Source organism: Polyodon spathula, chromosome 14 (assembly GCF_017654505.1).
Source record: "Polyodon spathula isolate WHYD16114869_AA chromosome 14, ASM1765450v1, whole genome shotgun sequence".
NCBI classification, from domain to species: Eukaryota; Metazoa; Chordata; class Actinopteri; order Acipenseriformes; family Polyodontidae; genus Polyodon; species Polyodon spathula.
In genome coordinates this window covers 28637237-28664179 of record NC_054547.1, presented here as the reverse complement: position 1 = coordinate 28664179, position 26943 = coordinate 28637237, and the positions used below count along the sequence as shown (strand labels likewise).

The 26943-nt window shown below is 38.0% G+C and overlaps 2 protein-coding genes across 2 annotated transcripts; both read left to right on the top strand.

Annotated features, from left to right (window-relative positions):
- Positions 1–1530: 1530 nt before the first annotated feature.
- On the top strand, positions 1531–7258 carry LOC121326524 (alpha-2-HS-glycoprotein-like). The gene is made up of 7 exons (XM_041269854.1): positions 1531–1801; positions 2011–2121; positions 2386–2470; positions 3266–3432; positions 3752–3868; positions 4894–4977; positions 6636–7258. The coding sequence occupies exons 1-7, from the start codon at positions 1592–1594 to the stop codon at positions 7044–7046; spliced, it is 1185 nt and encodes a 394-aa protein (XP_041125788.1). The 5' UTR covers positions 1531–1591; the 3' UTR covers positions 7047–7258.
- A 6700-nt stretch (positions 7259–13958) lies between these two features.
- Positions 13959–18141, top strand: LOC121327414 (fetuin-B-like). The gene is made up of 7 exons (XM_041271471.1): positions 13959–14193; positions 14730–14840; positions 15213–15300; positions 15774–15940; positions 16425–16538; positions 16980–17063; positions 17441–18141. Exons 1-7 carry the CDS (start codon positions 13984–13986, stop codon positions 18014–18016), a joined length of 1350 nt encoding a protein of 449 aa, XP_041127405.1. The 5' UTR covers positions 13959–13983; the 3' UTR covers positions 18017–18141.
- The last annotated feature ends 8802 nt before the right edge of the window (positions 18142–26943 follow it).

The following is a 26943-nucleotide window of genomic DNA, read 5'->3' as shown; positions in this document are numbered from 1 at the left end:
TCACTAGTAAGGAGAAAGCGGCTTGGAACAGCTTTGTCACAGTGGTTCGGGGCTTCCTGGGCAATCACAAGGCTGAAAACTATGTGGAGCTGGTTGAGACTCTGGTGAAGAACTACGGCACAATGGGCTGTAGGATGTCCCTCAAAGTCCATATCCTTGATGCTCATCTTGATAAATTCAAGGAGAAAATGGGAGCATACTCGGAGGAGCAAGGTGAGCGCTTCCACCAGGATATACTGGACTTTGAACGCCGCTACCAAGGACAGTATAACGAGAACATGATGGGAGACTACATTTGGGGGCTGATTCGTGAAAGTGATTTACAGTATAATCGTAAATCCCGAAAAACCATTCACTTCTAAATCTTTTGTAGTCATTTTGGTATTACTTTAGTATAAATAGATGTTAATTTGGATTCATATGTTGTTTTTTTCTGACTTTATGTGAACAAAATGACCATTTTCTCATTGGAAATAGGTAAATTTCAAAATATCACTGTCCTGGTCACAAAAGCAAAGTTTGTGGGGAATAATAGCCATTTTCTATACTTTTGAGGCATAAGCAATTAGGAAATAACACCTACTACCCAAGAACAAAAATTGTGTTACATAGTGTTATCTGCTCAGCCCTCCTCAATATCCTTACCCCGAAGGACCGTCATCAGCAGTGCCCAGACGATACCGCCACTCCTCTGAGTCTAAGTCAGAATCTCCTGAGGAAGGAGGCATCATGGCCACAAACTCTCAAAGAAACTTCAGGTGGCCTTTTATCTCTATAAGCCTCAAAAGGCAGTATATTCCAGTGCCAAAGAGCCAGAAAATGGCTCCAGTGTTTCTAAAAACCTTCCCTGACTCCTCGTCACCCTCTCCTACCTGCCCAGGAGCCCTGAGACACATACCTTTATACAGCAATGCTCAAATTAGGGGTTTGGTTTTTATTTCTGCTTAAAAATCTATGTCTACAATGAAAGGGAGTTATAACCATGTGCGCCATGATGAAATTAATAAAACTGATTATTTCAACAGTGATTTAACACTTTGAGTTGTTTGTGCCGCTAAAACATTATCTTTTTAGCTGAAACCCCTTAACTGTACCTATACGATTTTTTTTTAAATATACATTGGTAATAGTTTATATACCCCCTTCTTTTCTTATTTTATAATTAAGGTTGGTCTCAATAAAAAATATGATCTTTTTAACTCATGTGGCAGAAATGTTTGTTTCATAACTGAAGTCATGAAGTCAATATGAATTGTTTTTTGTTGTTAGCATTAGAGAGTTGAATGCCATCACTTTTTATAACATTGTTTTGGAGGAAATTTGTCATTCTTTCTTGAATCTTTTTAGTATTACTTTACAGACAAAATGAACACTCATTGCAAACAACAGTAGCTCATAAACAAATGACCTAACTGAGCCCATCCAGTATTTATGTTGGCAGCCATTCCCAGTCTCTCTTGAAAACTATTTTTTTTTTACCATCCCTCAGTGCCAGGGTACAGAGTATAAATACCCTGACGGCAACACTTCATCTAACTTTCTTCCTGTCTTGTTTCCTGTGCTGCAGTTTGTGTGGGTCCGTACTGTAGCAATGAAGACCTTTGTAGTTCTGCTGATGTTGGCCCAGGCAATGGGTAGCAGAGCCACTGGTGTAGCTTCAACAGTATTGCGCAAACTGGACTGCGATTCTCCTGAATCTGAGGAGGCTGCCAAAGCAGCTGTTGGTTATATCAATTCCCATCATCACCATGGATACAAGTACACTCTCAATGAAATTGAAGACGTTAAGGTCATTCCAAGGGTAAACACTGCATTGTTGTACTTCTCATTCTAGATTTTCGGAGCTATTTTTCTAAATGTAATATCTTGGGGGGGGTAGTTTTTTTTCCCTGCTTTTCTATAATTAACATATATTTCTAAATCTCTGTCATCATTCCACTTTGAATTTGTTGCATTGTTTATTTAACAATGTATTATATGGTAAGTGTTAGTTTTGTTCGTTTCTTCTAGGTACCTGAAGGAGAAACCTTTATAATGGAACTGGAGTTACTGGAAACCAAATGCCACATAGTGAACCCTTTGCCTGTAGAAAATTGCACAGTCAGATCGCTTGCAGAAACGGTGAGTGGCTCTTTTCTAACTGTCGTAATAGTGTCTTAAAGTCGAGTTGAGTCACAGGGCAACAGTAGGAAAATCTTTTTTGCAGCTATAAGAAGCTGGAGCAGTTTGTGTTTAGAGGAATGAAATAGCTCATGTGTTCTATGGCTGCATTGATTAAATGTGTTTTACTAGCTTCAAATGTCATTTTGAAACCCCCCTTTTTCACCTGTACTACACTTGCAAGATACCAGGGTTGCTTTTGATGATATTTCTCTATTCTTTCAGAAAGTTGAAGGTGACTGTGACGTGGCCTTAGCAAAGGTTCATGGAACCTTTACAGTGACTGGTTTTAAATGTAAATCGAGTCCAGGTACGTTTTGTAATAATAATAATAATAATAATAATAATAATAATAATAATGTTTCAACCATTGGCATATTTTTTTTCAGATTATTATGATGTCTGAAAATCCTAACATGAGCATATAGACCCACAAATGAAATGAAAATATGATGTACTGTATGGTACTAGATATATTTGTATATATGTTATATTTGTATATAAAATATGTTTTCAGTAATATGCATTTTTTTGGAGAATAGAAGCCGCATGTATTTATTCTATTACTAAGTGGCACTTTCATTTACCAGTAGATTTTTTTTGTAGTTGGTTCCTACAAATCTTATTAAAAAATGTTGATAAAATGTCAAATGTTTGATTTTGATATTTGTTTGCCCTTTTTTTTAACCCTTTGTGAGGTTGATTTGATAAACTACAGTTTTTACAGCACAGGGAAATCACCCTGGTTTGCATCAACCACCCATCTGTGATTATTCCAACATTAATGGAATTTGTAAGAGGTTGTGGACAGACTGGGTAATAAATCAATAAAACACACTCAGTCCAGGTTCTTTATATAGCACTTCACAATATTTACAGTGAACAAATGGTTCCAGTGGAAGAGAGACACAACCCCAAAAGGGGTTCAAGTAAACCACTAGCATTGTTTGGAAGAGAACGTCCCAAGTCACACCCACTTCTTATCCAGATCCTGTTATACAGCAAATCTGTAGCTTACAACCCTTGGTCAAAATATAGGTTTGTGTCCAAACCTATATTTACCCTTCACCCTGCCACATAATTCAGTTTAATTTTTTTTCTTCAGATTCAGCTGAGGATGTTGCTAAACGGTGTCCAGACTGCCCAGCACTGTTGCCTCTGAATAATACCAAGGCACTAGACGTTGTCAGTGTTTCCCTTTCAAAGTTCAACACAGATTCCAGTGAACCCATTTACTTTAAGCTGATGGAGGTTGGAAGGTTGTCGACTCAGGTAATCAAACAGACAAACATTTGGGCAAATGCCGTTCATCATTACTTGTCCTAAAAGGTGTCACAATGTATTTTACGCAATTCAAGCATCTTGGTTGAATGTGCTTAAAAATATAATCAACTACAGTAGTGGCTCGACAGTGACCAGAAAAGAAAAAACAAATAAAGCTGTCTCATTTTCAGTATGCTTATCACGATGCAATTCCACAAGGTCTTTTGACACCCTGCTTAACACTTTTATCGAAGCTGTGACCAATGCTGTTCATTGAGCAGTACCGTTGAGTAGGTTCTGAATGGTCATTTATGCTGTATTTTTCCAGACCTTGCCAACTGGCCCATCATACTTTGCTGAATACGCCATAGTAGAGACAAACTGCACCAGTGATGTTCCTGACAGTCACCATGATGACTGTGTCCCACTAAGCGAAAGCCTGGCTGTAAGTACGGTGAATGTAGAGATTGCTAAGCATTTGAAATGGAGCCTTTTTACCATTGCCCTTATCAGTCCAATGCTTATGGTAAAGCACAGGACACACAAACAGACAACAAGGGGAACAATAATAGTAACAAGTAATTGTAATAGGGGTGTAAGAGGTTTGATTTCTTAAAAATAATGAATTAGTCTTCTTAAATTCAATCACAAAAAAATTTATCTAAAAATCAATTTCAAGGATTTTTGCCGCTCTCCCTTTTCACTCTTTTTTAAAATTATGTTTGTGTGTGTGTGTGTATATATATATATATATATATATATATATATATATATATATATATATATATATATATATATATATAATGAACCGCTGCATTGGAAGTGAAACAAGACTCAAGGAGACCAGATGGGATCAACAATGGTACCCCTAGAGAGGAAGGATACATTATAACAATATCCAAAAACAAAAGGTGGCCAAGATCGGGCTGAACGCTGCTCCCACTAAAAGGGAGGTCCCACATCAGGATAATTCTCCCTAACACAAATTAAATAAATCTGAGTGGGATTATAATCCCCTAAATTAATCCCTTCCTAAAGCATACCGTGGTGGTCCTCGGTCTTGGTTCACTCACCCAGTCGTACAGCTTTCAACTTGTAAACACACAACTTGGTACAGCGCAGAACAAAGGACTGACTTTCCAGCCTCTTTTTAAAGGCAGGTGACCAGGGTTAATTGATTATCAATTCTTTAATTGACACCTGGCCACCTGCTGCACATTAATTTCAATTAGACACATTTTGTTTGTCAAAATTTAAACATTTCTATGTACAAATCAATCAAAATCAGTCTTTACTGGGGCAGACCTCACCCCTGCCACAGTCCTATACGAGGGATACAAAATAAATACAGATAAAGGAGCCTTGGTATCCCGTACTGTTTCTGCTTAATAAATTTGGTCTGCTTAATAAATTGATATTTTCAAATCCCTAAAGAAATGTTTTTCCTTGTTTGTCTCCTTTTCTTTACAGCGCCATGGATTTTGCACTGCCACTGCTGTGACCACAGATCTTAGTGAAGATATAACTGTTGACTGTGACGTCTATGCTGCAGAGGTACATTTTACTATTACAGTACACAGCTGAGGTGTTAGTCCACACCCCTACATGCAATGCCGCCAGGGGCGGATTAATGCACAGGGGCCCCAGCTACCTAGGGGGCCCTCAGTAAAACTCACTATAATCGGTGGATCAAATTATAGCAGTAAATAAATATAGCACAAATGTAGCAATAAATAAATATTCTTTAATATAATATATTAATGGATTAATACAATAATCAGTTGTTTGTAAGAATATCAGAATTTTGTCGCTATCAAATCAAATACAGTAGTGCGCCTGTTTTCCACAAACTCCACACACACATGCACCTTGGGCCTCTAATATAGAAATAAGTGATGTGTGATTGGTCAGATGCTAGGAGCGTGTGTGTTGTTGTAAATTGTTACCTGTGTGAACTCACTAAACAATACAGTTACTTGCTAAGTTTCTTTAGTTTTGAAAAGATATTTGACCTGAGTGCATGGAGTCATGGATGTAACTATTCAGTGTGAACATAAATTGTTGGGATTTATTAAATATCTGAAGCAGTAGCGCTGCTATCGCAGTATTTAAAGAACATTGTATTATTCACTAGTTTACACACGAAACACATCCTAATGTAAAACTTGAAATGTAGGTAACTGTAGTTCATTTTTCAATTATCTACACATTTCGTTGAATTTTTTTAATCGTTTCACAGGTCGTGTGTTATATACATGTATCTTATTTGATCACTTTTTCCCCTTTTGAACAGCTTTATTCTGCAGCGGATCGAGTGTTTTCTGGTGAAATATTCCATTAAGTAAGATTGCTGAGGTTGCCTCCTTTAATAATGATATACGTTGTTCGGAGGTATTATGGTTCTGCAAATAAAAGAAACGATTTCTAAGCCCAATGATTGTTATTTAAGTTTTGGTCACGAGGCCGGTGTAGTTTATTACACGGATGTGAATGGCCTAACGAATGTGAGTTTCTAATCGTTCATGTTTTTCCGAAAGCAGATGTAGGTATTTTATTTTATTTTTTTTGTGTGGTAAAATCACGCAGTTTCATTTAAGCTTACTATATTGTGATGTGATTTGCTTTATATTAATGCAGCAGGTAAAAGTTCTAACAGTCTATTCATGCATTTACTGCTGTTTTAATCTGAGGGGGCTGGGGTAGATGATGGGTCTATTTTATATTTAAACAGTGGCAGATCTAAACACCGTCTTAACTTAATATTCTTGACGATTTAAATTATACTCATTAAAAGGCGATTAATAGTCCCCTTATCATCTCTAAATGTAACAAAAATGATGTTGGAAAGGTGTCAGCCATTGTGCATGTTTATGGTTGTTTTCATATTATTTAAATCTTAAAGCACCTGGAATACATGGCTTAAAGAGGTACTTTATATCATCATTTGTGAGTTCTGTATGATTCTCTATTATCCGAGATTATTTAAAGTGAAGCACAACATTGCTGCACAGGCTTTACAGCACAGCATAACACTAACATTTCTGTTTAAATAGTGAGCATGGGAGGTTAGTGTAAGCATAAACAACAATGGAGAAAAAAACAGGATGTTAAACAAAATGAAATATTAGCAAAGTGGAGATTATTTAAAGTATATACCGGCCTACTGCTAGGGCTTACGCAAGCAGAAAACACATATCCCCTTTTTTTTCCAGGGTCCACCTCTCCTGGTTTCTCCAGATCCTTCTGCTCCACCTGCTGTACCCCACATCGTCCACCATTCTCACCATGGCAGCACGGCCAGTCTGGTACACGGCACCAAACATTACGCCCTGGGCAGCTCCCAGGACCTAGGAGGATCTCTGTTTCTTTCTTCAGAGTCAGAGCAAGTCATGACAAAACCGAAGGTGAAGAGAGAAACCCCTGACAAGGATGATCTGACAGGAGGTGCCCCCCCCATAACCATAGCCAATGAGCCCCCGGTGGTTGATGGAACAGAAGTTGAAATTAACCCACCAGGTCCACCTTCTGGACCAGGCCCTATAGATCAACTACCTGGACAGCCCTTGCCACCTGTAGCGGGCCCTATTTTACCCATCTGCCCAGGAAGAATTAGACATTTCTGAGTTTGTTTTGTGATAAAGCTGGAACTATAATTAAAAGCAATACTGTTATTTCTTGCGTTCCAGTCTTTTGCCATTTTCAGCTCATGCAGAGATTATATCAAGTCAATGCATTGTAATTATATTAGGGGTATTAGATACATGCTCAGTACAGTTGCCCCTGTACAATAGATCTCAGTGGGTTTTTATCCTGAATAAATGAATTGTCATGATAATACTGCTTGTGTACCATAATATTTCTTTGTAATCTTATATACTGAAATACATACCATGTAAAGACTACCTGATGATATCGAGTACTTTTAAAGGAAAAGCACACCCACACCTCCTAACATTAATGGAATTGACTGTGCTCCTTGATTCCTCTAAATCACTGTGTGAAGGGAAACAAGCTCATACTCCTAGCACCCTTCCTCAGATCTTGAAGCCAGGAGAGTTTCCTTTCCATTGGTGGTTATCCTAGTTACTCCTGCCCGATAAGTTCAGCTGGTTACATTAACTGCCATGCCGACGCCGATGTACCATGAGCCAAATGCTTGTAGCATAAATCCTCCTTGATAGATTCGTCCTGCCGTTATCCCCACTCCAGCTTTTTCAGCCATGTTAGAGGAGAACCCGTCTCGTTCCTCTTCACCGATTTCCTGCTTGACAAGTAACCAGTTTCCGGTCCGCCAAAGCTCCTGAATCATCGCCCGTCTCACAGCATCCAATATTAAGTCCTGGACAATCCCAAACCTCCAACAGCAGCTTCGAAATAAAAACATCCCTTTCAGCAGTTCAGCTCGCTAAGATCAACTCTTCCAGCTCTACATAACCTCCCTGTGAACAAGTCGCTCTCGAAATGATACCATGCCGTGGCCCAGATTCCCTGCCTCTGCTCCTGATTCAATCTCCACCCCATGCCGCTGTGGGTGCACACACGCCCGTTCACGGATCCCTAACGCTCCCCTCAGAGCTGACTCCACACTAGGTCCTAGATCCCCATCTCAGCTAATCGCTCCCAAGCCTCATCCCACACGACTTCACCAGGCCGCAGCTCCCCCTCATCCCAACGCTACATCATTTGAGGGTGTTCATCTAGCCCCCTCAGCCCCTTTCTCTAATCTCAGATCCTATGCATCCAACCAGCCCCCCCCCCCACCCCCAAGCCTCTTTTCCTAATCCTAGCTTCCCTCTGAGCTCCCAACAAGCCCAGGCAGCTACCATTCTACCTTTCCACCCTCTCTTAATGCTCCGAAGAATTACGTCTCTGGAAATTCCTCCAAATCGAGTGGAATGGCATTACTTTCTTTCACAACGATTGGCTGCTTTCCCCCACCTCCCTATATTACAGGTTCTTGGCCCCAGCAGTTTAACTCTATGCCCCCTTGATCAGCCAGTTGCTCTTTTTGAACTGTATCTGGTTGGCATAGCTGTTTTTCTGTGGGGCGCCGAACGGTCAGAAAAGTCACCCAATATATAATATATGTAGATCAATGTATTTTTATAATGCTGCGTGCTACACAAGCAAATAATTTACAGATACTCGCATATTTATATTTTCACGGCATGACATAGTGCATTTTAAAGGAAATAAAAGCAGTTCCTAACCAAATGTGTTTTTACATACATTTCCAAGATTTCACTGACTTTTGTTCAAATTCATGATTTTCACAATTTTCGTGACCTCCGTGACAAAATCGTATCCTTAGTTATAGTTAATTACCAAACATAATGTTAAGTTTTATAAAAGCTGCAATATTAATGTTTCTTTCAAACAGAACTTTACCATCAATGTAGTCAATAATGTTTATCCGTTCTTTTCTTCACACCCCTTTTCCACTCATGTTAAAATTCACAAGTATTGTTTTTCCACAGGGGGGCAGTATTGCCAGTTAGGAATTGCATTAAAAAAACAAAAACAAAAACCCCAAAAAACGCTGTTTTATTCTCATGGTCTGTGAGTAACTTTACACAGTCCCCCCGGGCGTATATATATATATATATATATATATATATATATATATATATATATATATATATATATATATAAATAAGGACCCCTATAAACTATCTTGTTTTAAGCAAAACATATCCCCAATTCTTATGTAAGGAATGCTAACAATGGTGTTAATGGGAGAAGTTAACATTTTCAGTATAGGCACATTTCCTGTAAAAACAGATTGCCCCTAAACAAAATGGCCCTACAGAGCATTAGCAAAAACAGGGACTTTTTAAAAAAATTAAATTACACTTGATGTCATTGGTTTGTCAGCACTTGTAAATTGCAAATTTTGGTTTTATTTGTTTTTAAGTAACCTTTAAACAAATAAAATTGGCCACAGTCCTACTTTTGAAATGAATGTAGATTTACCATGAAATCTGACCTCATCATGCCGAGAATAATGATGAAAGTAGCACGGGAAAAACAGGTTGTACCAAGAGCATGGCGCCAAGCAGGTGGGGTCTTTATACCCAAAGAAAAATATTCTACGAGTATCGGTCGGTTTTGCCTTATTTCCCTGGTAAATGCGGAAGGCAAGATTTTCTTCAGCATTGTTGCTCAGAGATTGAGAGCTTACCTATTGAAGAACTGCCTCATTGACACTTCACTACAGAAAGCTGATATTCCAGGTTTCCCATGATGCTTAGAGCACATCAGTGTGATCTGGCAGCAAGTTCAAACAGCTGAAAAGGAGAAGGAGCGCCATGTTACATTCCTGGATTTAGCTAATGCATAGGGTTCAGTACCACTGACCTTCTTTGGGCAGCATATGATTTTTTCAGTATACTGAGGACAGTAACAAACTTAATAAAAGGCTGCTTCAGAGATTTGCAATTTAGTTTTTCAACTTCAGAATTCAGCACTACATGGCAATAATGTCTAGGACAGGGGTGGCCAAATTTCCTGACCCTACAGGCCACATACCAACATTTCCATATGGTCGAGAGCTGCAAAACACATACTTTAAAACATGAAATGTTTGCGAGCAAGAGTTTTAAATACTAGCATTGTTGTGCAGTGCAGTAGTTGTTAGGCTATCTCTTGATGGCAGGAAAATACACAAGAACAAGGGATAGAACATTGCAGCCTACACAGTTTCTGTGTACTAAAGGTCTCGTGGCCTCGCTGTGGAACTGCAGTGTGAAAAATGATGGATTGGCAGAAGCACATTTTGGAGGACACGTGTTCCAGCTGCCGTTTTGTGGTCGGCAGGGTGGTTGCGAGCGGTGAGCCGAGGATACAGATAATAATTAGGCATACAAAATTGAGGAGAAAAAAAAAAAAAGAAAAAATTCAGTTATTATGAAGCAAAATAAATAACTGACCTGATTTCACCAAAAACACCACATAACAAGATACAATGGTGTAAGTTTTTTTTTTTTTTTTTTGATAAGCTCTTCCCTTGAATATCTGAATTTGGGTTTAATAAAAAGGCCTTTGAAGACCTTTGTAGTCCTGCAGGTGTTAGCCCAGGCCTTGGGCAGCTGGACATTTCCTCATGTCCCAGCCTGTGACTCTCAGGGCTGTTCATAATATCCTAATCATTTAAAAGAGGTTATTATTGCTAAAGGTGCCTCAACTAGCTATTCATTTCATTTTCCTTGTCAGGGTACGAATACTTTTGAATTGGCATTTTTGGAGTTTAAAAAAAAAAAAAATGCTGAAATAAATAATTGTAGACATCTATTCAAAGCAACACTTGTTTTTGAGACATTTGTATGTAAAGGGTACGTAAACTTTTGACTACAACTGTGTGTTGTTCTCAATGTGTCTTTTTAAAGTTACAACCACTGAAAGGAATTCAACCATATAGTGCGTACCAAAAATGTAATGTGAAAATGACATACACAATCACAGGGTTAAAATGTAATGAAAAGTATCATTATAACTTTATATACTAGGGAGTACACAAATAAATGAAATAACCTGCGAGTGGTCATAAAATATTACATAGATTCAATTCAAAACTTGTAGAAAAACCAGTTTGTTTTGCTTTTGACCACTGTTTTAAACAAATACATATGTTCACATCTTCATGCTGTGCTTCTTCAAAGACATGTGTTGTCAAATGGTTGTAATCATTTTAGACACCCCTCTTTCAGATTCAGCTGAGAATATTAATAGTGTGTGTCCGGACTGCCCCTACCTAACGAATCTGAATGACACCATGCTGTGAAAGTTTCCACAGTTGAGAAGATTCCAATAAAACCAGCCCATTACAGTGAAACCTGACCAGGGATTGAATCAATAAACCTGGGTGTTTGACAAATGGATTTTGTATTTGGTATTTTGTAATCTTTCTAGCCTTTTTACACAGACACACAAACTAAATCCACTGATAGTATAACGTGACACAATAAATCTAAGCTTAGCAACAGATGAATGTAGCCACAGTTTATGAGTGTTAAGTGTTCTAACCTTGAATAACAGTTGTGTATTGCTACAAAGTGCATACAAATCTAACCTAATTTGCACCCCTGCATTTCAGTTGAGAGCAACCTTTGGAACACTTTAAACAAGACATGGGCCCAATGTCTGGGGAAGATGGGGTTTCTATCTAATGTTCTATCTACCAAAATGCTTAATTTTCAAGAAATTCCTAGTTTTACACATTCTGTATCTACCAAAATACTGAAGATCAAGACACCCTGTTAGGTGTATAGACCAATTAGTTGAAACACAAACACATGCCTACTATGTGGAAAGACAGTTAAGTTATTCCCATGTGGCAAAGCATGTGGTATATAATGCAGTTCCCATGCTTTGGATGAAAACTATGTTAATCATTTAGCTTAAAGTGCCAGATAGCACATTGGCTTTTATTCCATGTGAACCGTGCAAGTCAAGGCTGGACTGTGCCAGAAAGCTATTTTTCAAATCTCAGCTGTTGACTTTTGGTCAATAGGCTATCTCTAGATAAATGGCAGGAGATCAATAAAGTTTAGACACATATAACCTTATGTCTGTGAAAGACATTTGTTTTTAATCCATAAGGATGAATTCTAATACTAGTAACCTATGTAACAAAAAAAGAAATGACCAATTCCAGTTATTTATACATTTAATGTATGTAAGTATTTAATGTATGTATGTAAGTATTTAATGTATGTGTAAGTATTTGGTGGCTACCTCTAATAAAGTTAAAAGTGTATTTCTCTTTTTTTTCTTTGCTTTGTCAGGCCTATGAAGAGTTTTTGAACATATGCTCTCAATTTGAACACTTATAAACATATTATAAGTCAATAAATCTAAATAATAAAAAAAAACAGACAAAAAGCTGACATTAATGTATGCAATGTGTTTTTATAGACTCTGTTTATGGTTTAAACAATAAGAATACCTTGTTGTCATTGACATTGCGAGATCTACACCTCAAAGTGCACTAGCTCCTAATTCTGATTAAGGCGCTGTGAAAATTTTCTTTAAAATTCATGGCAGTGTCACGGGTAAGGTATCGCATTTTGTGCACTGAACTATTTTAGAAATTATGTGTACAGATTATTGTTATTTTTTTAAACATCAAATATAGAGATAAATGCACTGACATCATCAAAATCAACATCAAAGGTATTCAAGCACTTTAGAATAGTTTGTAGGTAAAGTGTATCTGCAAGGACAGCTTTCAGTTCTAGTACGTCAGATGCATGTTCACCATTTAATGTGATGAGCGTTCTTCCCGCCGATCAGGGCCCAGAACACCACTGCAAGAGGAAGCAAACAAAGGCTCCGAATCCGACTCAGTCATTTCCTTGACTGGAGTGTTTTCCTTGCAGTGCCTATATTCATACCCGCTGCAGACAGGCTTTTACGAGCAGCTTTTTATGAACCAGACTTTTTAGAACTTGGCCGGCTTGGGCCAAAAAAATTGAGAATATCCATATTTTCAACTGTCAACTCTGGAACTGACACACACCGTACTATGTCAAGTCTTTTTGAATTGTTAGGCATACACGTGCAGTCAGATAGGCTTGTTGAAATGTCCCAAAAGGAAATTTTTTTACTAATGAAGTAAACTACTTAATTTGACATGGTTTGTGATGGTTTGGGCAGGTTATTTTGGGGAGGCTTAGCCTCCCTAAGCATCTTATACATGCTGCCCATGTTTATAATCCTAGTGTTTTCTACTGCAATGGCTATTATTTTGTTCAAAGTAATTTGGATCCTCCTTCATTGGTCCCTCACACAGATGCAGTGTCACTGAAGCCAGCTTTAGAAGTTGTTGTAAATTGTAGATTAGCTAACCTTGAAATCATATAATTCTACAATTACGTTTACACAAAACATGTATGTAAGCTTTGGATCAAGCTTGTCATTGTCCTGCGTTGGTTCTTTTGAAAGGTAATGATAACTTTAAAGTAAAGAACAATATGTAATTCCATACATTGGAATACACAACATGTAGACTCAAAGTAGCTGGCTTCTGCAATACCAAACAGACAAGACACAGCCCACAAGCTCATCATGCAGTAATCAATGAAATCAGATTCATCAGGTAAGTATGATACTGACTAAACTAAATGCAATTTCTACATTTTGCAATAATGTATTAAACCATACACATTTACATAACAACATGGCACATGTTAAGAATATCTATTTTAGAAATAATATTAATTTTATTCTTAAAATATGCAAATTACTAAGGAAAGAAAATGAATCTGTATCACACAAACTTCAATTTGTGCCTGTCTATTTTGAGAAAGATAAAACCCTAAAAGCACTGATATTTCATAAACCACAGGACTTAACACCTGCTTTACAACAAACAACAACAATCAAGGGTTGATCTACAAATCATTCACAGTAATTTGGAAGGCAAAGAGCAAAGGTTAGGGTCACTCATAATTGACTGATGAGGAGTCTCAGTCAGCTATATAATCTGTCTCACTGCACTGAAGTTTGATCTCTCCTCACAGACAGACTGAGTGGGATAAGAAAAAGGAGGGCGTTTTCAAAATGAAACAGTTGGCTTTGCTTTTGCTGTGCACACAGCTGCTGTCTGTTTGGGCCGTGAGTGAGCCAATCTATCCTCTGAATCCTGGCTCCTGTGAATGCCCAGATGCTGTGGCTGCTGCAGACCTGGCCCTGAGGAAAATCAATAGTCACCGGAAACAAGGCTACATATTCAGCTACCACCGCCTTTCCAATGTCAACCAAAAGCAGCAGGTGAGTTAAACATTCAAAATAATGGCATAGACAGGGGGTCACCTATGAAAATAATACTTCAAAGTTAGCAGCTTTTGTTTGATAGACAGTGGACTTGTGAGAAAATGTAGGCAACCCTGACAATGGGAGAACCTTGTTGGCCACGTCCTCTATTTCACTATATGTTCTCTCATCCTATAACTCAGTCATACCAGGCAGTGATGTTCTCTAACCAGGGTTCTGTAGCTCAGTCTGCAATGTCAACATTAAGAAGTTACAACAGTGGCACCGTTTTATCAATGGTTCATTCCATTGTAGCTGCCGTTGTACTACAGTTGCCCTACAAATTACCCTTTGATACATGCATTGTCATTTAATATTTTATTTGATAAGTGCAGTATTTATATGCCAAGCTGTTCTCATAAGGATTTTAATCTGTTAGAGGTCAATGCATACTGAATGACCTCTGTGCCCAGGATAAGATGTGCTTGGTTTTTGTGTGATTGTTTGATTTCTTGATTAATAATGGGGTTGAAACCATCTCACTGTGTTTTCAGGGACCGAGGGGGACTGTATTTTACCTGACGATAGATGTTCTGGAAACATCATGCAACGTTCTTAGCAAGAGGCTGTGGACCAGCTGTGAAGTGAGACCATTAACTGAGGCTGTGAGTATTTTATATCTAACAAGTGTTTGTCTACAGTATAAACGTATCGACACAGATCAGTCTGGTAAGGCAACATTTTATATAATTTACCATAGTAACAAGTATGCATTACACTATGCTGCAGCTGAAGGGAAGCAATTTGTCAATTTTTATGGTGGTTCTGGGAATCACATTTGGTACACCATCTGAGTCTAACTCAGGAATAAAAAAGGGTACAAGTACGTGGAGTCGTAACCCTGCAAAGCTATGGTTCTAGAAAAAAATCTATCTCCAATTACATTAAAAAATAAGAGAAAAGCAAAACATATATGGATGTAACACATTTAAGGTAATTGCAAAGGTGAATACTAATGCTTTTTGTTTTATTGACAGGTTTATGGACAATGCCAGGCAACAATTTACATTAATAAAGTACAAAGAGCTGTTCAGCTCTACAACTACAACTGCTCTTTAAGGCCAGGTATGGCATCTTTATATACTTAGTCCACAAACTCATAAAGCAGATACAACAATTCTATAAATATTGACCCTGGGAACTAAAAGTAATGGCAGGGTTCTCAGTGGGAAGTAATTGAAAGGTCAGAGGTAGCTGTCTAATTGTTACTACTAAATAACAATGTATACGATCAAGTAACAATAATACAAAATCCGAGACCTACACTACAGTATATGGTGATGTAATAATAATGTTATTAGCATTGCACACTTTTAATATACCCCTTACAGAACAAAACAGCTTAAAACCAGTAGAAGATCATTAAGCGTACAGCACTAATGAATTTGTTATACTGTATTATAGTCATGGCTATGATGAAAAGATCACAATGTAATTATGTCTGTGTCTCAAACTGCAAACCAATCCAAACTGCTGATCCATGCTTCGACTTCAATAGTTTGACCTATCTGTCTGCATTATTCTTTTTTTCTTTGCAGTTCCACGCAACAGAGTTCATGATATCTGTCTGAACTGTCCAGAAGCACGCATGGTGGATGATCCTGCTGTGTTAAATGCTACACAGTTGGTCCTTCAAAAGTATAACAATGAAAGCCCACATTCAAAATATTTTGCTCTTCTGAATGTGACTAAAGCATCGGAGCAGGTGAGATTACTTTCATTCATATTATGTTGTTTTTTTTTTTTGTTTTTTTTTTTATCAAAGTGTTAGATAAAAATAACTGTAGTTAACAATATTTGGGGAAAAGTATACAAGAAAAATGTTGCATGAGTATGTTAAAGGATCAATACTGCAAACACTGGAGCAATTATTGAAGTGTATTTATTGTGCAGATTTTTATTATTTTGCATTCTATGCTTGAAACTCCTTGTGACACTACAGTGGTACACTATTGAGTTGTTTTATTTGTATGTGGTAAAAGGGTTGTGTTGCTAGTATGTCAGTGAAGACCCTGAATATATTTGCAATGTATTACTTTAGTGATGATGAGGTATAACACAAGGCTCTAAACCAGCTCATTAGATTTTAAATGTTGTACTTTCACATACAGTACTTATTAGGATAAACAAGCAGTCCTTATTTACATGTAACAAACTTCTTAACTTTGGAATGTTCTCTTTGCTCACAGGCCCTTGTGGCTAAGAAATATGCAATGGAATTCACAATCCAGGAGACGGTGTGCCCCAAGGTCACACACAGGGGGGATGTCTCCCAGTGTGAGTTAATGACCTGCGAGTTTGCTGTAAGTCACCATTACTCTTTACAAATCAGCAGTCATCATTTGCAACAAAACATTTCAAATTCTATATTATTCTATATTGTAATATGCAAACTTTCTGATATCAGTAGTTTAGTGTTCTGTTATAAGGGGTTACATGCAATCTCTAAATATGCTCTTAACAGGTTTAGATTGTGATTAGAAATAAAAACACTAATATATATTACTAGATAATACAAAACTGAGAAAAACAGTGTAAGAGGGGGTTCCACTCAGACAAAGGGGAAGAAAGGAGAGGGGAAAGGAACAGTGAAGAAAAGATCACCAGTGGGCATAACAAGTTTAAACAACAGGTATGCATTAGAACAAAATTAGGTAACAAAAAGACTGAGAGGCAAGATTGTTTCAGTGCCCATCAATAAAACTATGTTTAAAATGAATTAACAAACATGGTTGTTTTTACAGCACAAAGGTCACTGCAAAGGATCATACATGAAGGCACCAGATAACGAGTATATCACTGTCTCTTGCGAACTCTTTGAGCCAGAGGTATGAACGTCTTTAATATATATAATTTAAGAGTTAAAAAAAAAGTGAAACACAAGGGCCACGATCATGATATACAGAAACATTTTTTTTTCTACTTTTTCCTTTTAGGATACAGATTTTTCAAGTACAACATTATAAGTCAAAACAAAATCTAACTAGGCATCATCAAATTGCAGATAGCTTTTTATATATATTGTTGTACGTGAAATACATGCATCTTAACTACAGTATAAGATTGTAAAGAATAATATAATTAACACAAGAAAATGGGGGTCAGTAATAATGCTGATAGTACTTAGTGATTAAAAAATGTGGCCATCACTCCTTTAAGCACAATAAAACCACATAGATTCTGTCTATTTTACAAAATTTCTTAGGCCTCACAGCAGGAAGAGAAACCCCACCTGCTGGGAGGAGAACATGACCACCATCATTACAAGCATGAGGATCACCATGACGAGGGGCATGACCACCATCATGACAAGCATGTGGATCACCATGACGATGGGCATGACCACCATCATGACAAGCATGAGGATCACCATGACGATGGGCATGACCAGCATCATGACAAGCATGAGGATCACCATGACGATGGACATGACCAGCATGATCATGGGCCTGGCCACCACCATCATCACAAACATCTGCATGCTCATGAGCACCATCACTATGGCAATAAATCCCCTTCTCAGAGAGCTATCACCCCTCATTACGAGGAGACAGAGGGAGAAGTGCTGTATCTGCCACCTATCGACGTACCAAATGTTTACAATGCCGATGCAGACAAGCCTGTTACTCTTCCCAGTTTCCATGACACTCCAGTTGCTTCTCAAGGTCCCATCATCCATCCTTTCCCTACAATGATTGGAGAAAAGTGTCCTGGTCAGCCAAAGAATAAGGTGAACCTGATTCAGCAGCTGTATAAGGAGGATCAAGGATTCTTCAATTAACTGATTAAAAAACAACAATAATAATAATAATAATAATAATAATAATAATAATAATAATAATAATAATAATAATAATAATAATAATAATAATAATGTAACTCATCTAAAACAACAGTACTGCTTTAAGGGGGATTATGATTTTGTGTTTAGTTGCAAAATAATTTGTTAAATAAAAGATTTGTCAATATCTATTTTGTATTATTCATTTTATTTTTCCAAATTGAATGCAAACTGGTAATTCTTCATTCAGGTAAAAATAATAATGAATCTCCATTTTTTTAGGGTTCATATAGCAGAGCGTACTAATGACACTTTGTTGGATATGGTTTTACATTCAAAGCAGCTCATTTGCTTCTATTCCCTGTGAATGCCAACACAACTGTATGAATGACTGTGTAAGGCTACTTGAACGAACCAGTATCAGTATCATGCTTTTTCAGTGTGTGGATTGAAATAAAATGTTCACAGCACTAGATGTCATCAGGGGTTAATTTGGCGTGTAAAGCTCCAGAACTGTATTCTTCCTCTTCATGATTCCGTTTCTGGTCACCCACTAGTATACAGTTACAGCAACTTTAATTTTGATGGTTGTAGGTACATATGTCCTCTGTTGAACATAAGAAGACCAAGTAGGAAGGCACCCCGAGTGAATTCACTAGCACCCCTGCTCCCCCCGTCAACAACCTTACATGAGCCACGACTGTTTCACCTCTTTTAAAATCCCATTTCAACCATTGGATGTCATTATAATCTAAGGAACGGAGAAACAGTATTAGTAAAGCTGATGTATTTTATCATCACACCAATTTTTCCCAAATGTAACCATGAGGGTGATTTTTTTCCTGGCCTCCCTTTTCACACACACATGCTGCTACTCAGCTATTTCAGAGATGTTTCAATTAAAAAAAAAAAAAAAAAAAGCAATTCACATAGCACAAATTTGCACATCTATGCTGGTATAATATTGTCATAATCCTTACACAGAGCCAATGGGACCATGTCAGTACAACTTTCAAACTGGTCAGTCAACAAATTGTTTTCATGGAAATGGACACCAAACAAAATCACAAAACAAAATGGTGTCATCCATTGTCAAATAAGTACACCTGACTGCATTTTGTTTTTGCTTTTAATTTTCAGTTATATTAAACAATGTAACAACCTGCTAAGAGTCAAATTGCTGGAGCTTCAACCACAATGTAGGTTTTTTATTTTACTGCAAAGAAGGCGATACAATATATTTAAACGAAAGAGATTCCGTCTCTTCAGGCAAAAATATAGAGAGAAAATACTTCTTCCGGACTTCAATTACTACCTCATAACACCGTGTAACAATTTTTTTTTTTTTTTTGTTCCTGGGTTGTAAGTGTTATTTCCTAATTGCTTATGCCTCAAAAGTATAGTAAATTTACAGTATAATCGTAAATCTTGAAAAACTACTCACTTCTAAATCTTTTGTAGTCATTTTTGTATTACTTTAGTATAAATACATGTTAATTTGGATTCATATGTTGTTTTTCTCTGACTTTATGTGAACGAAAAGACATAAAAGCGCCCGTTTTCTCATTGGAAATAGTGATATTTTGAAATATCACTGTCCTGGTCACAAAAGCAAAGTTTGTGGGAAATAATAGCCATTTTCTATACTTTTGAGGCATAAGCAATTAGGAAATAACACTTACTACCTAGGAACAAAAATTGTGTTGCATAGTGTAATCAACCATTGTATTTGAAAAAATTGAAAGCGTGTAACACCGACAACAAAAGGACCCAACAGGACCGGTATACAGTTACATGAAATGTTGACTTTCAATCCACAGCCACTATAGCGCTTCACTGCCGGCATAGCATTTCACACAGGCAGTTAAGAGAGGTGGTTCGGAGGAGTCCCTGTGACGGTATAGGCAATTCACACAGACCATAATTCCACTGCCGGTTCTGAGCCGTCATAACTTGTCTATGTGAAAGGGGTATTAGAATTCCAGTAAGCCTCCAATAGATGCCCAACAGCCCCTTTCTACATGGTGCAGGGCTACAGAAATGTTAACATTCATGAACTGTGGGAGCTGCTAAAGCAGTGCTGAATGAATGAGTTTGGGTTGCATTATTATCAGTCCTCCTACTGCTTCCCTCTATTTCAGGGGTTCCCAGTCTTGGTCCGGGAGGACCCTGTGTCTGCTGGTTTCCATTGCAACTGAATTCTCAATTACTCAACAAATCCCTTAATTGAACTAATAATGTGCTTATTAGACCTTTTTAATAGTTTTCAGCTCCCATCTGCTACCGTCTGTGGTCACCAAATTATTTGGTGTGAGAACCACGGCAACCATGTCACAACCACATGGTTATCAAATGTCCAGACTTAGTTAAGGGGGAAAAAATCATGTTAATTACACACTTCAGTAAAGCAGCTATAGGTTATAGATTACAACACAGAAACATTCCATTCAAAGTCCCTTTTCAGTCAAACTTAAAGAGTAAGTAGCTAAAAATAAAAATCTGATTTTTTAATTTTTTTTTTTTTTTTTTTAACATTTTACTTACTCATTTATGGTCTTTTCCAATCATTTTTGTAAATATGCCTTAACCTGGCTTTTCGCTTTAAGATTGACTGAAGAATCCTAAATGCTGGGATTGAACAGCCTTTTTCCTTCCATTCTTTAAGTCATGTGACATGTGAACTGTCTATAATAAGCTGGGCTTAGCTGAGTGGGGGGTGGAGGAGGGTGATGCTGGGACTCCAGAATCATTGTCGAGCCCCCTTAAGGTGTTGTGGGCTAGTCAACAAAACACCAAGGACGGAAGATGCCCACTTGAAGACCCCAGAGAAGTACCCTACTCGGCTCAGTTCAGGCGGTTGTCATGCTGATGCGCTAAGGAGGCTGCACTGTGGTTGATCCCTGGAGCCAGCATTGCAGCCATTGTGTGTGCTGATGCGCCACTGAGGCAAAATAGGCTGATCCTTGGAGCCAGCATTACACTGCAGCCATCAACACCAGGCAGAAGGATATATACATCATCAGATGGAAGGAAACGCAAATGGATCAGATTAGTTTACAGTAAAATAAGCTATGTCTTAGTTGGTGTTTATCTTGGCGAGAGCTGAGTCCAATATCAGTGAAGTTTTAACACATACTCTCATGTAATAGAAAATATATATATATATATATATATATATATATATATATATATATATATATATATATATATATATATATATATATATATATATATATATAGTGACAAACGGTCAGTTTTAATACAAGGAGAAGATATTAAAAACATGGGGATACTAGGCAGTTCATTCCAGGGTCAGCCAGCCAGCCAGGAAGGGGCCGGAGTCACAATGCCCGAAGTAATCGCCCTAAAGCGGCATGCAATGTGTCAGTCATGGATTGGAGGAGATGTGACTGGACTAGCTATCGCAGGGGGCGTGACTAAGAGTATAATTGGGGAAGTGATGATGAAATCTGTTCCTTTGATGTGGTTACCTCTAGGACCGAGAAAGGAAACAACCTATTAGTACTCATGAGTGAAGTGTTTTGTGCTCATCAAATGCAGCGAGTACCGTACGCACCAAGCACCGTGCGCACCGAGTGCACTGAGCACCGTGTGCAATGTGCACACGAGCACCATTCGTATGAGGCACTGAAGCACCAAGGGCTGAGCATGCACCGAGGTAGTGAAACACCAGGGGGCAGCTAATGCAATGGTGTTTACCCTAACCGCGTATAGTCACATTATAATCATTGTTTTCCAATGAAATCTTACTATGATTCTAATGGTTGATAACTAAGTTTTTATTGGCATTAGTAACATGATTACCAACCCACTAGTCTTTGCAATAAATTAGCTTTTGCTCTTAATTAATTAGTTTATGCAAATATTATATAAGTATATATATATATATATATATATATATATATATATATATATATATATATATATATATATATATGGGGGATATAGAGGACAATTAATGAATGTTCATGGGGAACTCTTTAGTAGTTTTTCCATGAATGAGATTTGATTGATGAATGTTGCTAATGTTGATGAATGTTGCTATCCTCATGAGTAAAATAACCATGACCATTAAATGTATGATCATGAATATTCACATGATGTTTCAGTGTTATATTCATGAGCTTGCTGCAGATCACAAGATTGGTTGATAAAACGTGCTGGAAAAACATTAGTTTACCTATGGTAAACCTTGTTCCCTGAAAGAGAAGATGGCCACCAAAACATTGTTATGGCATACACTTCTGCCTATTGGTAGGTGTCATTGAGCTCTTTCTATCAGAGCTGCCGATAGGCCCTCTCCCTTCAGTGACCCCCTCGGTCCCGCCTCCCGAGGGTACTTAACCATCATGCAGGGGAGATTCGCTCTCTTTCGGGACAAAACCGCGATGTCGACCGAAGTGACCTCGTGGTTGGTGGCTATCTTCTCTTTCAGGGAACCAGGTTTACTGTAGGTCCCTTTCAATTCGAAGATGGCCACCAAAACATTGTTATGGGAAACGTGTAGCTGAGTCGTCGCGAGGGAGGAAAGAACGGCAGCATATGAGGGATGCTAAGTCCTGCCTGACCAAGGTCAGCTGCGTGAGCGTGCAACCTCGAGGACCCTAGTGCCCACAGAGGGCAGTGAGGGATTTGTCACATTCAGGCGATAAAACCTGGAAAAAGTATGTGGGGTAGGCCAGCTAGCCACATCACAAATCTCAACCATGGAAGCACCTCAAAAGATGGCCTATGACATAGCCACACCTCTCGTGGGCTACCTGCCCAATTGGGGGTAAGCCAGCACCATCATACGCAGTCAAGACTGTGTCTGCAATCCAATGAGACAGTCGCTGCTTCGAAAAGGGCTGTCCCAGGGTCCGTGATCCATGGCTGATGGAGATCTGGTCAGATTGACACAGCGCTCTCGTCCTATCCACATAACATCTCAATGACCATACCGGGCAGAGAAGGTTCAACTTCTTATCCTCTTCTGTAGAGGATGGAAGGATGAAAGGACTCCTGTTCCCCAGACTGATTCAAGTGGAAGGCTGTAACCACCTTGGGGAGAAAAGCAGGGTTTGCACACAGTGACATTCTGCTACCATCATCCCAAATATGCATGCAGGAGCTATGCACAGACAGCGCCTGCAGCTAACTCACCCGCTTTGCGGAGGTGATAGCCAGAGGAAGGCTGTCTTCATGGACAGGTGCTTCAACTCGATGGAGTATATAGGCTCAAACGGGGCCTGAGTGAGAGCCTCCAGTACAATCTCAAGGCTCCATTCGGGGAGAGTAGCCTTCCTAGGAGGGTGTAATCGCCGAGCACCTAGGAGAAACTGGGTAACCAGAAAATGCGCGCCTGGGGGCACTGAGTCAACGGGGGTATGGCAAGCAGAAATATCCGCTAGGTAAACCTTCAGAGTGGAAGGTTATCTACCAGCCTCAAGCAGATCTTGCAGAAACTACAAGATGACAGGCATGGGACAGGAGATTGGATCATGACCGTTAGTATGGCACTGCCGCTAGTCCTCTGTGCAAGCATGGGGACGTGTTGCTACAATCAAAACAAGGCCCAACCTGCGGCCCGCAGGCGGCTGTTAGGCTAACTCGACAACGGGGACAAGGCAAGCCCAGCCCAGTGGAGTAACAGCGCTCTCCGAAGCAAGAAAGGGTGAAAAACACACACAATTCTTAATAATATTTACCATACTAAGATGGACAGACAGAAAGAATCAGCCTGACACGTGGAGCGAGCAGGTGCTGATAGACAGAAATAGAACAAAAAGGCTATACATTTTTAAACCACTGATTCCTGGGAAAGCGGCAAAAGCCAGCTTTCAGCACAAAGTGCAGGGGAACTAGCAATAGCTTACACAGCACTTTTTAGAAGAAAAAAGGCTCAAAGCAACACAAAGAGGTCTTACCGTATCAATCGTGAGAAGCAAAGGAGAGCGAATGTCCCCTGCGTAATAGTTAAGTACCCTTGGAAGGCGGGACCGAGGGGTCACTAAGGAGAGAGCCCCTATCGGCAGATTTGATAGAAAGAACACAGTGACACCTACCAATAGGCAGGAGTGTATCCCATAACAATGTTTTGGTGGCCATCTTCGAATTGAAAGGGAACAAGATTTCGCACTAATATGACATCCCTCTAGATACGATTTATGAGTCTCAGCTCCACAAGTGTGCAATAAGATGTATAATTCTGAACCACTTCAGTGACAAAAAAATAATATGATTTAAGGTTCTTCACTCCAAAACATTTCAAAATCAAAATGAAAGTGCAACCCTAATAATAATGATATTCATAATGCATGAAGGTTTGAAGTTCATTGCAGTTAAAAGACTAAAAGATTTCAAGGGGTTTTTGATGTTCATAGATGTTTTATTCCATGTGTTATTATTTCTAATAAAAATGAATAATACTTAAAAAAAAAACTGGATTGTTTTTTTATGAAATAGCTACTGTATTTATTTTCCACGTGAAGAGTTTGCCTTTGAATATTTTAAAATACAGGTTTGTTGTTTAAACATAGATTTTGAAATTATATGAGGATAACATGGGAAACAATAAGGTGTCAGTATAAATAATAATAATAATAATAATAATAATAATAATAATAATAATAATACTTCTGCTGCAGTTCTGGCTGTATTTTTCCCCTACCCTGGAAATTTACAAAACCAAGAAGCGCAAGATCATCGAGGACAGTCTTTTTGACTGCAGAGCCATGTTGAGGGCCCTTGTCAGATCCTGGATTTCTTTTTAGAGCACGCCAACACGTGACATGATGACCTTTGTCGACCAGTGGACTCTAAGTGCTGTGCTCTGTACCGTTTCTTTTGGTTTTGTTCTTTCTTTGAACATTTAATTTACAATCCTTTCACCAGTCTTTTTTCTTTAAAATTAGTTGTTGGCTTTGTTAGCACCCCCTTTTTTATTGGTACTAAATTGTTTTTTTTTCATTAGCTATCAAAGCAGTCACACCACCTTGAGTAAGTCTGATTTCAGAAGATACACAAGGTTGGGGAAACCACCTGGAATACCATATGCTGTTTGACAGCTGATGTAGTCCCCCTACTGGTCATAAAATAAGAGTACTACAACTAATAATAATTAGAGCAAATATGTTTTTTTGTACTACTAAATTACATATTTATAAACATTTGGCAGTGGTTTAGAGACCAGCTCCAAGCGATCTGTGTGTAAATAAATGCTCTTCTGTGAATTGTCTTTAAGATCCTGGTGAGGCAGATAAAGAAGGAAGGGAGTGGGGTCATTTGTCTTCAATAAATAATAAATAACAACACAGCATTCCTGTATTATGTCTTAAAGGTAATCTCTGATAAAGGTGTTGTCAAGTGAAAGAAGTATAAAGGTAATATTGTCTATGGTTTCTGAAATTGGTATGGTCAGAAGTTACTATAGACAGTATGCCAGTGAAACAGTTCTATTGGAGAACATTTGTAAAGGAACTTGATTGAGGGTATAATAGAATACAGCTATGTACCAAATATGAATACCAAATATCTCCATGCAAAAATCTAAAAACACACTTTGCCAAAATCAAACCTACTATAGAGAATAATAACCTAACAATGTCCTAATGATTTTCATTACTGTTGATTTTACTGTGCATATCCTTTGTACAATATTTTGCCTCTTAACACTTACAGTGTCTATAGAAAGTCTACACTCCCTTTCAAAATGTTCACCTTTTGTTGCCTTATAGCCTGGAATTAAAAAATAGTTAAAACATTAAAATAGTTATTTTTTCCATTTATCTACACATCCTACCCCACAACTTCCAAGTGAAAAAAATATTCTAGTAATTTGTAGAAAATTAATTAAAAATAAAAACTGAAATAGCTTGGTTGGATAAGCGTCCACTCCCCTTGTAATAGCAATCCTAAATAAGCTCAGGTGTAACCAATCGGCTTCAAAATCACACACCAAGTTAAGTGGCCTCCACCTGTGTTAAATTGTAGTGATTCACATGATTTCAGGATAAATTCAGCAGTTTCTGTAGGTTCCCTCTGCTTGGTAGTGCATTTCAAAGCAAAGACTCCACCATGAGCACCAGGGCGCTTTCAAAAGAACTTCGGGACAAAGTTGTTAAAAGGCACAGATCAGGGGATGGTTATAAAAATTATCAAAGGCCCTGAATATCCCTTGAAGCACGGTTAAGACGATTATTAAGAAATGGAAGGTCTAAGGCACCACCAAGACCCTGCCTAGATCAGGCCATCCCTCCAAACTGGATGACCAATCAAGAAGGAAACTGATCATGGCAAGCCAAATTATCATTTAGATATATCTAAAATTGCACTTTAAGACATCTTGACATATTTAGAGATATCTGTAAAACATTTTGAGATATCTCAAATTGAATTCCAGATATCTTTAATTGTGCAGTTTTTAAGATATCTAAAATTAATTTAAAGATATCTGTAAATCAATTTGAGATATCTAAAAATGAAATAAAGATACCTCAAATTGATTTACAGATACCTTTAAATACTATGGAAACCATATGGATTGTGCTAGAATGGCACATCAAACTGTCATTTAGAGATATCTTCAAATGAGGGTTTTAAAGATATCTCTAAATCATTTAAAGATATCTCTAAATAACTTCCTGTTCATTTAAAGATATCTTCAAATAACGTCTTGTTCATTTAAAGATATCTTTAAATAACTTTCTGTTCATTTGAAGATATCTTTAAATGGACAGGAAGTCCATTGAAAACATAAAGCATTTTCACAGGAAGTCATTTCGAGATATTTTCAAATGTCTAAGAGGTACAAATGGCAAAATCATAGACAAAGGAAAGCAAATATATTAAATGATTACTTTCCACAAGTTTTTACAAATGAGGACAACATGCCCCACATGTCAACCTATCCAGTTTTAAATAACTTT

Bases quoted from the DNA above. Each gene is read 5' to 3' on its own strand.
- LOC121326524 (XM_041269854.1), top strand. From the start codon at position 1,592: ATGAAGACCTTTGTAGTTCTGCTGATGTTGGCCCAGGCAATGGGTAGC. The intron at 1,802-2,010 runs GTAAACACTGCA...CGTTTCTTCTAG, and splicing joins ACGTTAAGGTCATTCCAAGG to GTACCTGAAGGAGAAACCTT. The intron at 3,869-4,893 runs GTAAGTACGGTG...TTTTCTTTACAG, and splicing joins CACTAAGCGAAAGCCTGGCT to CGCCATGGATTTTGCACTGC.
- LOC121327414 (XM_041271471.1), top strand. From the start codon at position 13,984: ATGAAACAGTTGGCTTTGCTTTTGCTGTGCACACAGCTGCTGTCTGTT. The intron at 14,194-14,729 runs GTGAGTTAAACA...CTGTGTTTTCAG, and splicing joins ATGTCAACCAAAAGCAGCAG to GGACCGAGGGGGACTGTATT. The intron at 17,064-17,440 runs GTATGAACGTCT...AAAATTTCTTAG, and splicing joins GCGAACTCTTTGAGCCAGAG to GCCTCACAGCAGGAAGAGAA.